The sequence below is a fragment of the Electrona antarctica genome (genome assembly GCF_951216825.1).
Source record: "Electrona antarctica genome assembly, chromosome: 19".
NCBI lineage: Eukaryota > Metazoa > Chordata > Actinopteri > Myctophiformes > Myctophidae > Electrona > Electrona antarctica.
In genome coordinates this window covers 27,204,616-27,218,778 of record NC_136800.1, presented here as the reverse complement: position 1 = coordinate 27,218,778, position 14,163 = coordinate 27,204,616, and the positions used below count along the sequence as shown (strand labels likewise).

General features: G+C 42.9%; 1 protein-coding gene across 3 annotated transcripts; it reads right to left on the bottom strand.

Annotated features, from left to right (window-relative positions):
• Positions 1-2,393: 2,393 nt before the first annotated feature.
• On the bottom strand, positions 2,394-13,988 carry LOC306912464 (uncharacterized protein). 3 transcript variants are annotated; one of them, XR_013788384.1, is made up of 7 exons: positions 13,508-13,985; positions 11,999-12,254; positions 10,866-10,966; positions 9,221-9,311; positions 7,040-7,381; positions 5,472-6,584; positions 2,394-5,013 (listed from the first exon to the last, which is right to left on the bottom strand). XR_013788384.1 is itself a non-coding variant. In XM_079488710.1 (6 exons), the coding sequence occupies exons 1-6, from the start codon at positions 13,553-13,555 to the stop codon at positions 6,007-6,009; spliced, it is 1,395 nt and encodes a 464-aa protein (XP_079344836.1). In that variant the 5' UTR covers positions 13,556-13,988; the 3' UTR covers positions 2,394-6,006. The 3 variants fall into 3 exon arrangements, 2 of the variants coding, with proteins under 2 accessions (XP_079344836.1, XP_079344835.1); XM_079488710.1 differs by having other exon boundaries at positions 2,394-6,584; positions 12,020-12,254; positions 13,508-13,988; XM_079488709.1 differs by having other exon boundaries at positions 2,394-6,584.
• Positions 13,989-14,163: the final 175 nt, after the last annotated feature.

Below are 14,163 nucleotides of genomic sequence, written 5' to 3'. Positions count from 1 at the left end.
TATAGTATGCCGTCCGAGACCATGGGCTATAGCCCTTGGTCAAAAAGGATGAAAAACGAGGATTTGAAAAAAAGATGAAAATCACTCCGAGACCATGGGCTATAGTCCATGGTCTCGGGGTGATTTTCGTCTTTTTTTCAAATCCTCAAAAATTATGAAAAACGGAAACGGCATGCTATAGTATGCCGTCCGAGACCATGGGCTATAGCCCATGGGCTATAGCCCATGGTCAAAAAGGATGAAAAACAAGGATTTGAAAAAAATATGAAAATCACTCCGAGACCATGGGCTATAGTCCATGGTCTCGGGGTGATTTTCGTCTTTTTTTTCAATCCTCAAAAATTATGAAAAAAGGCATGCTATAGTATGCCATCCAAGGCCATGGGCTATGGGCCTATAACCTACTGTGGGCCTATAACCTTCTGTGGCGACTGTGGCTCAAGAGGTAGAGCAGGTTATCCAATGATCCATGGGCCGGTGGTTTGAATCCCGGCTCCTCCTGTCTACATGATGAAGTGTCCTTTTTTAACTTAAACGCCCAATGCATTCTCAATGGCAATAGCACAAACTTTGGCATGCTACTAGTCCTACATACTTACACCTAGAAACCCCATTCAAACCTATTTAGGTTCATCTTACGGTGGACATGTTTGCCTGAAAAGGAATCTTTGAAATGTTTCATAGTTTTAGAAATAGAAAAGCTAGAGTCCATGGTCTCGGGGTGATTTTCGTCTTTTTTTCAAATCCTCAAAAATGATGAAAAACAGAAACGGCATGCTATAGTATGCCGTCCGAGACCATGGGCTATAGCCCATGAGCTATAGCCCTTGGTCAAAAAGGATGAAAAACGAGGATTTGAAAAAAAGATGAAAATCACTCCGAGACCATGGGCTATAGTCCATGGTCTCGGGGTGATTTTCGTCTTTTTTTCAAATCCTCAAAAATTATGAAAAACGGAAACGGCATGCTATAGTATGCCGTCCGAGACCATGGGCTATAGCCCATGGGCTATAGCCCATGGTCAAAAAGGATGAAAAACAAGGATTTGAAAAAAATATGAAAATCACTCCGAGACCATGGGCTATAGTCCATGGTCTCGGGGTGATTTTCGTCTTTTTTTCAAATCCTCAAAAATTATGAAAAAAGGCATGCTATAGTATGCCATCCAAGGCCATGGGCTATGGGCCTATAACCTACTGTGGGCCTATAACCTTCTGTGGCGACTGTGGCTCAAGAGGTAGAGCAGGTTATCCAATGATCCATGGGCCGGTGGTTTGAATCCCGGCTCCTCCTGTCTACATGATGAAGTGTCCTTTTTTAACTTAAACGCCCAATGCATTCTCAATGGCAATAGCACAAACTTTGGCATGCTACTAGTCCTACATACTTACACCTAGAAACCCCATTCAAACCTATTTAGGTTCATCTTACGGTGGACATGTTTGCCTGAAAAGGAATCTTTGAAATGTTTCATAGTTTTAGAAATAGAAAAGCTAGAGTCCATGGTCTCGGGGTGATTTTCGTCTTTTTTTCAAATCCTCAAAAATGATGAAAAACAGAAACGGCATGCTATAGTATGCCGTCCGAGACCATGGGCTATAGCCCATGAGCTATAGCCCTAGGTCAAAAAGGAATGAAAAACGAGGATTTGAAAAAAAGATGAAAATCACTCCGAGACCATGGGCTATAGTCCATGGTCTCGGGGTGATTTTTGTCTTTTTTCAAATCCTCAAAAATTATGAAAAACGGAAACGGCATGCTATAGTATGCCGTCCGAGACCATGGGCTATAGCCCATGGTCAAAAAGGATGAAAAACAAGGATTTGAAAAAAAGATGAAAATCACTCCGAGACCATGGGCTATAGTCCATGGTCTCGGGGTGATTTTCGTCTTTTTTTCAAATCCTCAAAAATGATGAAAAACGGAAACGGCATGCTATAGTATGCCGTCCGAGATGGTCAAAAAGGATGAAAAACGAGGATTTGAAAAAAAGATGAAAATCACTCCGAGACCATGGGTTATAGTCCATGGTCTCGGGGTGATTTTCGTCTTCTTTTTAATCCTAAAAAATGATGAAAAAAGGCATGCTATAGTATGCCATCCAACGCCATGGGCTATTGGCCTATAACCTACTGTGGGCCTATAACCTTCTGTGGCCACTGTGGCTCAAGAGGTAGAGCAGGTTGTCCAATGATCCATGGGACGGCGGTTTGAATCCCGGCTCCTCCTGTCTACATCAAGTACAACGCAATAAAATGTCTAATATATAAAATGTTAGTTGCTTCACTAGAAATAAACAAAATTGTTCTCTCGGAGCAACTTAACCAAAAATAATGTGCATTTCATTAAAAGAAAAAAAGACAATGGGTACAAATAAAGAGTAATCATCCAAATCATTTGAGTACTATTTATTCAAAAAGTTACTTCAGTAAAGGTAACTGTGAAAATGTAACTAATTAATTACTACCCCATTATGGGATGGACACAGCTGAATGGATACAGACGGTCCCAGGTTCGATTCCCTAGCCTGCTGGGTTCCAGCCTGGATCGCTGCCTTCCGTGAATCTGTTGTCACTCGCTACAGATTCACAGAACACAGCAATGCAGGCTGGAACCCAGGCTATCGATTCCTGGCCCCAGTGATGAGCAAAACACTTAACCCCTAACTTCTTTTAACATCAAAGCTGCTGAAGTAAAATGTAGGAATTTTTGCAAAACAATGCTATGCGCTAGTAAATGGGCTATTTTCACTATTTTTGAACGAGGGCTGTAGTAGGAATTCAGTATTGTTGTAAGTATATATTTTTCTTTGGAATAGTCGAGTGAAATTCATAAATGTACACAGTACAGTAGTAAATGTATTTCACTACTGTCCAACACTGAATACGGCAAGAATTAAAAATGAAATGTTTCAATGATGCTATAACGATGTCAGAAATTGAAAATCACACATCGTATTCTGCACAGTCCCTCATAATAAAGTTTAATAGTACACATAACTTCCACCAGAGATAACAGGGGAAACGATACACTTACAAACTCACAAGACTTATTTCTCTCCAGTGCTACAATAGCCTGGGTTCTAGGCCAGCCTGATTCACTGTGTTCTGCGGATCTGAAATGTCACTTAACGCAGCGAATCAGGCTGGCCCCAGGCTAGTGCTACAAGGCTGTAGGCTACTGTAGCCTACCTATATGAAATTAAATGTAAAGGTGTTGTTGTAAGTGATATGTTTTGGTTAAAACAAGTTTTCTTTTGTTAAAATGTTAAAGCTCTATATTATGAAAGAAATCAGAGTATTTCCTTTATTCAATAAGAGGGGCTGCCCTTGTCTCTCCAGGTCTGTGCAGGGAACAGATTTCTTCTTTTTTGGGGGGATACCAATTTTATCCAATCAGGAGTGAGAACTCCTACCAGATACAGGATAAACAAGTGCAATGGGGAGTGATGAAACAAGAAAAATAGCTGGAACACTATACATTTGAAGTTTATGAATGGGTTCTCTCTTGTGATTGGATGAAATTGTTATCCCAAACTGAAAATGTATTAAGAACAGATTCCAAGCTGCATATAATGAAAAGGAAACTAACAGCAGAGGGCGCTGTTTTATCCCCATTTTACCGATGGGTTCTCAGATTGCTGAGGAGCGAGAGAGACGGGATATACCCAGGCATTTAACTGAACAAACACTCTAGAATAGAGGGTATGCGTGTGACATCATACAGGAGGTTATGCGGGAACGCCTACTGAGTGGCAAAAAAATACTTTCTGGCCTCGACAGCCCATACATCCCAACAGAAAAGTCCTATATCTGATTGCATTAAACATCACATTACCACTCACTTTGCCACTTTATGCATGCGCATACCCTCTATATACACACTATAATATAGCTATTTAACATTTCTTATTATAGCAAAAGAAATCACTTACTCCTATTTTGTTATTTACATCTTCCATTTGGTGGGTACAATACAAATGCAAAGTTCAATGAATGCAATGTAACGTTGGTGCCTGTACTCTACCCATTGAGGGCTGGGAATTGAATTAGGCTGAGGTCGCTTCTTGCCCTCAGGGCGTCTTACTGGTTTGAACATATATACCACAATACTTGTGGGTGGCGCAGGGGGTATAGTACCCACACACCACCGTGGAGTCTAGGGGTTTGAATCCACTGTAGTGCATCTGTTTGGCCTTGTGGCAGGCGTTATATCAGAGGCTCTCAATGTGGGGTCTTGGACTCGTGGGGGTCCTCCTAGTCATGTCGAGCTGGGGGTCCTTGAGGTGAAAAAGGTTGAGAACCACTGGTCTATAGTACAAACTGGCTGTGTTCAGGGGAGCGAAGCTGGGAGAGGGATATTTTTGTTGCTGCACCAGTGACTCCTTTATATCTTTTTCTGATTCATATTCAATGCAATTCCTTTTTTTTTGTTTCATCACTTGCATTTTCACTTTTTCTGAGTCCTGTATGATTGGATACATTTGGTACACCGACCATTTGTTTTTAATGCAATCATTATTATCATACAACTTAGTTTTAAAAAGTGGTACACATAATTGTCTACTCTAAATAAAAAAACAAAAACGAAAAATATATATTATATGCAGCCTTTTTTATACATCTCAAAATCAATTTTGGTATGATGTTGAGTATACATCAATCATGACCTTAACAATTCTGTACTCTGAAAAAATAATAAATAATAAATAGAGCTTTGTAGTTTTTGTCTGAGAAATAATAATCATAATTTGTCTGGAATCTCATTTTGTAAAAACAAATACACATTTATGTGTATATTTAACCCAGTATTGTGAATCCTATCAAGTTGAGTGAATCATTACATCCCTAATATCAATACATTCTAAAAGGTGCTGTAAGTGATTTTCTTTTGTTAAAATAAATGTTCAAAAGTGTATTCTGATAGTAATGATTATAGTGTGTTTGTTCAGCAATATTGATTATAGTGTTTGTTCAGTAACAGTAATATAGAGCTTAAACTTTAACAGTTCTACTGCGAAACACGCGTTCCCCGCTATTTAATCCAATATTCTACGCTGCCGAGATTGTTTTATTACCTTTAGAGCATACGCTGAAGTATTTGCAGTATTTACTTTCAACCACGAAAATCCGGCGAAAAATGGTCCGTTGGTTTGTTATGATCAGAAGCACCAGCGGCCATGCGAAACGAAACCACGTGCACAGCATGTTGTAGTCTAAACAAACGGCCTGTCCACTTGCATTGGGCTCAATTTCCCAGAAGCCCTAGCAGCCCAGAGGATGACTTGATTTCCGGTTTCGTCATCATAACGCGACGGCCTCGTCACCATGTCCGGGACAAATCCGTTGTTTCTTTTTAATTATTTTAAAACTGTGAATTAAACGCATTAAACAAATAGCGGGTTAAGCGTGTTACGTGCGGTGGAACCCTGGATTAAACAATTTAAAGCCCTGAAAGTGTTAATATAACACTTTTTGTTTTAACCAATAAATATTTTTACAGCACCTTTCATTTAGGTATATCAATTCCCATCCCTCAATCTTGTCAAAGCTATGGTTAGCTAGGATTTGAACAATTCCGGTTCATTAACTATTCCCTTTAACGATTCCGGTTCCTTAACGGTTCCCTTTCATGATTTCTATAGGTGGTTCTAAATGGACCCTTACAGGTCTGTAACTCTGGGAACATACAAATGGAACCAAATGCGGGTCCACTTTGCACCCATTTGTACACTCTCACAGTTATGATGGTTCTGGAAATTAAAAAATGTTGAGAACCACCGGTATTGTAATTAGACGTGAAGTCCACATACCAGCTCTGACAGTGTGATAAAAACGGTTCTGGAAACAGTTCCCAAATGTGATGGAACCCATTCAGGTTCCTCAATTTTGGATCCGGTTCCTCCGGATCCCAACCCTAGTCAAAGCATGCTGGTCGCATTTGAGCCACACAACATCAGACACGGAGAACTGGAAGAACGAGTTTGATCGAACGTGAACAGTAACGTCACTGAAACGTCCCAGGGAGCTGCTTGTCGCCCTCGTGCGAGCTGACGTGCCTCCGCAGGTGGTTGGCGGAGATGAACGTCTTCCCGCAGCGTGGACACTTGAACTGCTTGCAGCCTGTGTGCACGCTCATGTGCACCTTCAGCGAGCCCGACTGGGCGAAGCGCTTGCCGCAGTGCAGGCAGCCGTAGCGCTTCTCGCCCGTGTGGACGCTCTGGTGGCGCTTCAGGTTGCTGGAGTCGGAGAAGCGCTTGCCGCACAGCGGGCAGCTGAACGGTTTCTCCCCGGTGTGCACCCTCATGTGGGTCTTGAGGTTCTTCAGACACGCCAGGGTCTTCCCGCAGAAGCTGCAGATGTACGTCTTGTTCCCCCCAGAGTCAGAGTCCCTGTTGTAAGGGAGACTGTTGCCGAAATCGTCCTGGGGCGGCGAGACCCAGTCCTCCCCCCGCAGGACGAAGGGATTGGACACGGTCGGCAGGTCTTTCCTCGAGCTCATCTGACTTTCCGATGACTGCGTCCCCTGGGGGTGCTCGGCCACGGCACTGGTCACCTCGCTGATGACGAAAGGGAAGCCGGTCCCTGTGTCAGAAGGCAGGGTTATTATAGTTAACTTAAAGTTTAAACTAACAAAATAACTAAGACTGAACTGGCTTTACAAGAAAATGATAACTGAAACTGTAGTGTGGTTTAAAAACTAACCAAAACTAACTAAAAGCATGGAGAAAAGGTCCTTCGTTTTAGTGAATATCCAATATTTTCTTCCAAAATAGTGAACATAACAGATCTACAAGCTCACATGTCGCTGTGCATGCGTTGTAAGCTTGTAGATCTGCTATTTTCAGTTTTTCAGAGCATGTGGAATCTCACCACTGACCAACTCATAATACAATGGAAAACTGAAACACTAAAATGAATACAATCTAAACTAAAACTAAGCTTACTTCTTACTACTTAATCAAAACTAAACTAAATTTGAAAAGATAAAGTCAAACCAAACAAACAAAAAGAAAAGAAACATTAAAAACTGCAATAACCTTGGTCGGAGGCAGCCGGAACACCCGTGTTGATGGAGTACGAGCAGCTGGGATCATCGGCTGAGGGATTCTGGGTATTTCGGGCTGTGTGTTGCTGTATGGGAGGTTCGTACATCATGCAGTCGAAGCCAGCGCTCTCCGGCAGCGCAGCCCCGCTTTTGATGGAGTTGAGGTTTTTGGCAAGTGGCGGCGGGGGGCTGGCGCTGATGCCCCCGGCACTCACCCACGAACACACCCTGCTGCCGTCCCGCTCTGTCACTTCCTGTTTGGTCACTGGGGGCGGGGCTTCGGGGTCCATTCCGGGCTCCCCCAGACAACCGTCTGCGATATGATGGAAAACATCTGAGGATAAAAAACAAACGGCGTGCGTAAAAGTTACTGATGTCCCGATCACGTTTTTTTTGCTCCCGATCCGATCATTTGATTTTGCGCATCTGCCAGTGCCGATTTCTCCAGATCCCAGTGATAAATAGGTTTTCAATGTAGTGAGTCCCGGGATGCAGGGATGGAGTCCCAGGGACATTTTATGAGTGGAGGTAGGCTGTGCACACAGCCTCATCATTAGCAGATGACTTGGGTTTAGGTTTAGAAAATAGGGTTGCTAATATTTTCTGTTGCCCTGCAGTTGGCTTTGGCACTTTTTGGGGGGGCATTTCAATGTGTGTGTGTGTGGTGGCACCGGTCCACAACGCACAACAGTGTCGACGTTTGTTACACGATGTGTTTCCCATTCAATCGGTCTACTCTGCTTGTCATGCTCAAACATGTTTCCCAAAATCTTTCTGTCGGAGGCAGCACCGTTTAGATAAGAGAGTTGTGACAACTCTGTTCACTGTTTATTCATGGAGCTGCATGAGTCACTGACTGCTATGTTGTCGGGGCTCTATCTCTCTAAACAGCTCTGGTCTCGAGGCTGCGCTCCGCTCACCTTGCACTAGTGCTCGTCTCTGAGCAAGATGGCGGTGCCCCCGTGTTTATTATTAAACTAGTGGTTCCAGATCAGTGGCCTTGTGGTTGAGTGTCCGTCCTGGGAGGCTGGGGTTCAATCCCCATGCAGCCGGGTCATACCAAAGACTCTTAAAAAATGGGACCCAGTGCCTCCCTGCTTGGCACTCAACAGGTTGGATTGGGGGTAAATCCCTGCGACATACTAGCATCATGTCCAGGGGGTGTACTTGTACATCAAGCTGCCTCAAGCTACAGAAACAGGAGATAGGCTCCTGCCCTATGGGCCTCATGGCTCGGCAAGGCAATACTTACTTTTACTTACTTAGTGGTTCTACAACGATTCCTACGTGGATTTTATTGTTTATAACGTAGGATGAGGTCGGATGCAAAATGATCGTGTCCGTGGATTATTGTTTTCCCGCGATTTATTTATTATTTATTTTTTCACATGGATTATTACTGTACATGCGGAGTACAGATGTACAGTAGTGCCGTGTGTCCCGTGGATGCAGAGGTCGTTGGTTTATTGCATCCATTACCTATATACTGCGTTTTGGGACGCAAAATGCACCGTATTTTAATCTCTGCGATCCGATATTTATATTTTTATAGAACATATCACAATATCCAAAATCACAGACAATGTCCAGTCTAATATCATGATATGGATATAATATTGATACTAGGGATGTTCCGATCACGTTTTCTTGCTCCCAATCCAATTCTGATCATTAGAAAAGGATGGGATCGGCCCCGATTTCCTTTTACGTGATCGGATCGGGACAACCCTCGTAACTTTTTTTTTCAAGAAATGGAAAAAGATACTTGTGTTCAAATTATAATGGATCCAATGTAGTTATTAGTAAGTCACAAGCTACTTGTCATGGGTTTAATTATTCATAAAATATAATGATAATCAATATTTCACAAGGAGTATCTACACTGACTCAAGTACGTTGAGTATGTTATGAGAGAGAGAGACAGACAGACACAGAGTTACTGTAACCACAAGAATATAGTAAAATTTGAGAAATGGACATTGTGGGTAACATTTTCATGGTCCTCATAAGAGAAATGGTTTTGCTCACAATGTTGCAGTGCAAAACATTGTCAGCTTTTAGATCATTCATAAAATTGCCATGCTAAAATGTTGATGTCTTCACAAGTATAGTAACACAAATATATGCATGTGTGGCGCTGTGCGCACGCATGCGTAAACCGTAAAGGACTTACTGTCTTGCTTAGTGTCGGTCCAGGCCTGTTCATCAGCCTTCTCCACCTTAATGACCGGAGTCTTAACCTTCACCAGCTCACCTGATGTAGACTGACATACAGACAGACAACTTGAAATGTAAAATACAATAAAATAAAGAATAAACATGTCTTCTGAGGATAATCTGTAATTATTATTATTAGGCCATCATAATAATTTCTTTCTTTCTTTTTTTGGTGGGTGGGTGGGTATTTTCAATCCTTCATTTGTGACAGTGGAGACAGGAAATGGCAGAACAGAGAGATGAGGAAGGGCATGCAGCAAAGAGCCTCAGGTCCGATTTGAACCCGGATTGGCTGTGCAACAACTGAGTCTTAACAAGTTGCGTGCGGGAGAAGGATTTCTACGTGGTTCAAATCTCAAACGTCACGTGCGGGAAAGGGATTTCTACGTTTACCGCATGTTTTTATTGATTACTTTCAATCGTTTTTCTACACACCCGGGCACTTTATCAACTAGCATTGGATGATAGCACAACACTCCGATCACGTGATCCCAAAAAAAAAGAAAAAAATGCCTCTCCCCTTCCTTCCTGAAAACAGCACGAGACCCCGGCCCGTATTGTCACGTAAAGGCTGCTCGGAGACTCCCATGCATCTCGGGGCAAAAGAATGGTTTCATAACCAAGCCAATCGTGTCGCTGCAACAAGTCTTCTTGTTTCTCTTTGTTTCAGGGAGGGGAGGGCTCACTCCTCTCATGTGACTTTCAACGGAGGGGTTGTGTGTGTAATCTGATCCGAGTGTGACTTCAGTGTCTCTCCGTCAGATTTCTCTCCTTTTTTCTTCATATTCAAACAAAAAACGCACGGATTGTATCGCCTGTGCGAGCGGTTATTTCTTTATCATGATGATCAACGCCGGTCAGATAGAACATGGCAAATGTGTTGTGTTGTTTGGCAGTAATACTAACCGCCTCAAAACCACCTCGGAGGGAACTCACAGCGCGAGAACAGCTTTCCGAGTTGGAACGACACACAGTGTCTGACATAAAACCGCTTCTAATTAGGCTTTCTGTTCTAGAAGAGTACGCTACTACAAAAGCAGGTGTTACATAAAGGTGCATATCTCCAGAATGGAAGATGGTAAAATCACATTTTCTTTTTATTAGAGTGGACAAGTTACGCTTTCTTTTGAGGTATGCTGTGTGATTCTCGCTATAAGAGAACATTTACTGTGGGCCTCAGACAAGGTCCTTCGTTCAATGCATCACCTTTAGCACAGGCGGAATAGCTCTGCTCAAAATGGCCAGCATTCAAATTGTTAATGTCATGCAAAAGGTACACTTCTTTAAAAAAAAAAAAGAAAACCTTAAGACATAGTGAAAATAGCAGATCTACAAGCAATCTAATATGCAAAGTGTTTGTTTCATAAAAATCAACCGTCAATAAATTCCGCGCAGGTCATGATTTTAAAAGTGCTTGAGTTGGAAATCACTCAACGGTCCTACACAGTACATACCACCTGTTTCTAAATGGAGAAGGCAGCAAGAAAAGTAATTTAACAACTTTCAACCTGGTGTCCCTATTTTGGGAATGTCATACTCATTACGGTGAAAAAGGGAGAGATAAGAAGGTTGGGAACAACTTATGATATTAGCACGTATACCTTTCTCGGAGTAGCATCTTCTATAACCACAACGGTGGACTCGACAGCTTCACACCTGGCCGTGGGCACATGGGCAGTCACCCTGGGCAACGGCACCTCACCTGCAAATAATAACACATAACATAATTAAAAGCACAGTTATTAATACACAATAAGATCACAATCTGCTATTTTCACTACTTTTGGTCCCAGAGAGATATAACATTTCACTTTTGGGTCTCGAGCTAAAGAAATTTGGAACCAGTGCTATGTATAGTCGCATTTCCGTCTTTGATCGAGATCATTGCCCCTGATCTTTTCCCTTTCATTACCACCATCATATCCCTAATCTCAAGCTGTGTCCAATCTGCCTTCAAGTCAGCCAGAGACATTGAGAGTAGATATCGATACTGGTTTGACAATGTCCAAGTGGAACAGGTCAGGTTAAAGCTCAGTGTCCTTGTGGTTCGAGTGTCCCCCCCTACGCCTGCGAGGCAGGGTATTAAATCCCTGACCGGGTCATACCACAGACTATAAAAATGGGACCCAATGCCTCCCTGCTCGACACTCGGCATCAAGGGTTTGATTGGGGGTAAGTCCTTGCGACATACTAGAGTGTCCAGACTAGGGTGTATTTGTACTTGTGTTCCTTCGCTATGGGCCACATGGCTCTGGATATACTGGCTTACTTTTCAGGTCACAAATGTAGATATGACAGCCTGGTGTTGCCCTACGCCCGCCTGCAAGGGTTGCCAAACTTTTCAAGCCGCGATGCCCCAAAATAATTATATTTGAACTGGGGACCCCCCCACCCTGACAAGCACTTCACTTGGAATTGTAGGAGTTGAGGCATTCAATTTAGTTTGACTCGGTTCCACAGTTAAATATTGTGAAAATAGCCAAACTGCAAGCTCACAATGCCCAGATCGGCTATTTTCAGAATGTTTGCCTCTTTCTTACATAATATATATTAAAATGGTCTTAAATTGTATCTGTAGAAATGTGCAGATAGTACCCATTTACATTTACAGTATACTGTATGTCGGTTTGTTTACTGTTGAGTGAGAAAACACATTCAATTAAACACAATAAGCTGACATCTGGGGCCCACCGGAAAATAACCCCTCAGTTTGGGAACCACTGCCATGCCGTACCATGTGTCCTCCTCGGCTCACCAGTGGACAGGTGGGAGGCGGCTCGTGCGGCGGCGCGGCTGCTGGCGAACACTCCGCTCCCGTGGTGGTGGGCAACGCGCAGGGCGGACGTGCGCGCCACCTTCAGCTCCATGAGCCGCAGCTTGCGGCGCAGTGACTCGTTCTCCTTCTGGCTGCGAGAGATCTCCACATGCAGCACAGCGTAGCCGCTGTCCACCAGCTCGCAGATCTCTGCCACCGCCGCGTTGGCCAGCACCTGCAGCATAGCCACATTCATGGATTAAAGCAAAAACAAAATGTCACGACTCAAACCGTTTGCACGACCAACTCCTAATGTCAGGAAATCACAGATTGAGAGGCTTTAACCTTTGTAAATGGTAAATGGTAAATGGTGCATTTATATAGCGCCTTTATCCAAGGCGCTTTACATAGATTGTGCATTACATTCACCCATTCACACACACATTCATACACCGATTGCGGCGGAAGCCATGCAAGGTACCAACCAGCACATCGGGAGCAATTTGGGGTTCAGTGTCTTGCCCAAGGACACTTCGACATGTAGACAGGAGGAGCCGGGATTCGAACCGCCGACCCATGGATCATTGGACGACCTGCTCTACCTCCTGAGCCACAGCCGCCGAGGACTATTAAGATTTTTGTGGAAGATTCAACATATTTTTGGGGCTTTTCTGCCTTCATTGGGATAGTATTGAATACTTTATCAGTCCAAAATGTAAACAGCAAGTAGCACAGTCAGACATTAAGGCTAAAAGTAGTGGAGAGTGACCGAAAACAGGGAGATATATAGACAAGGACTGACACGCAGCGAAGCCCGTCAGGCTTTTGGATCTAACCTGCAATTTGCTGTCAGGCTGTGTCAGAGCCTATGTGGTATGTTAACATTAAACAACTACACTTTACTACTACTAATTGCAAGTAACTTTACAGAAGAAAAAAGTAACTTAGTAACTTATAATAAGCGCACATGGCAACACTAGCAGGGATTCAAGTAGAAACAAATCTCAGGACTAAATCATTTTGTTAGGCTGTCCCGATCTGTGATTTGTGAAACAATGTGAAAGGATTCCTCAACGCATTTCCTAAATAGTTTAGTACCAAGCACAGATTGAAGTTTTTAAACTTTGCTTTTATGAAATATCCAAGACCGTTGGATATGGGGTTTATGGAAGATGCTTCTGAACATTAATGTACATACTAACATATTATATTACTAGTTTGACCCATTCCATTACTCTAAATATATTAACCATGTTTATATTATAAACATGACTGAAATCAGTTGTGGTGACTGCATGAGAACGGTCACAATTATGACATTTTATTTGACTATTATCTGTCATAAAATTATCTCCGTTTGCCATTTAACATGAGCCCACCGACCCACAGTGATTAGCTCTATGCATAATTACGACCAGGTGATAATAGTTATCACGACAGTTATCACGATAATAATAATGTAATACCAATAACCATAACAGGCCTTACCTCCATGATGGAGGCGAGCTGCGTGTGGAACGCGACGGCTCCGGACATTGTTGCGAGTGCGTTTGTGTTGGCCTTAGCGTGCTCGCGTGTCGTGCGTGTATGTAGACACACAAGCAGACGCTTCCACTCAGAAGAAGAGCTATTTGAGCTATAAACGGTTTCAGACGATATTAAACGTCAGTTTTATCCTTGGTGTTGTGGGGTAACATCTTTTCCCCGGTACCGTTTTGTAAACACTGGCGAGCAACCCGGAAGTGTTGAGGAAACGTCACGACGTCAGGCATCCTAGCCCTAGCTTCAGTTCAGACTCAAATGAGATACAAATATTTATATTGTTTTATTTATTTTTGCACTTAATGGCAAATATAGCCAGGTTAAAAGTGTACTAAAATAAATAATGCTAAAGAATGGTGTGTAAATAATGATCCGAATGATATATAGGCCTACCGCCTACCAGTAGAAGTAGATGCATGGTGGAAGCATTATTTTGGAAATTGCGAGGCAACAGTCTGGTAAAAACCGTACAAGCATAGGGGGTAAAAGCCTGGGTTTCCGAGGCTAACAGCCTGGTAACGCGAGACTAGTTTCTATTTGCTGCTCAGTAACTGACATCCGGGCTACATGGTCCGGTCATTTCCGCGCGCACATATAATGCA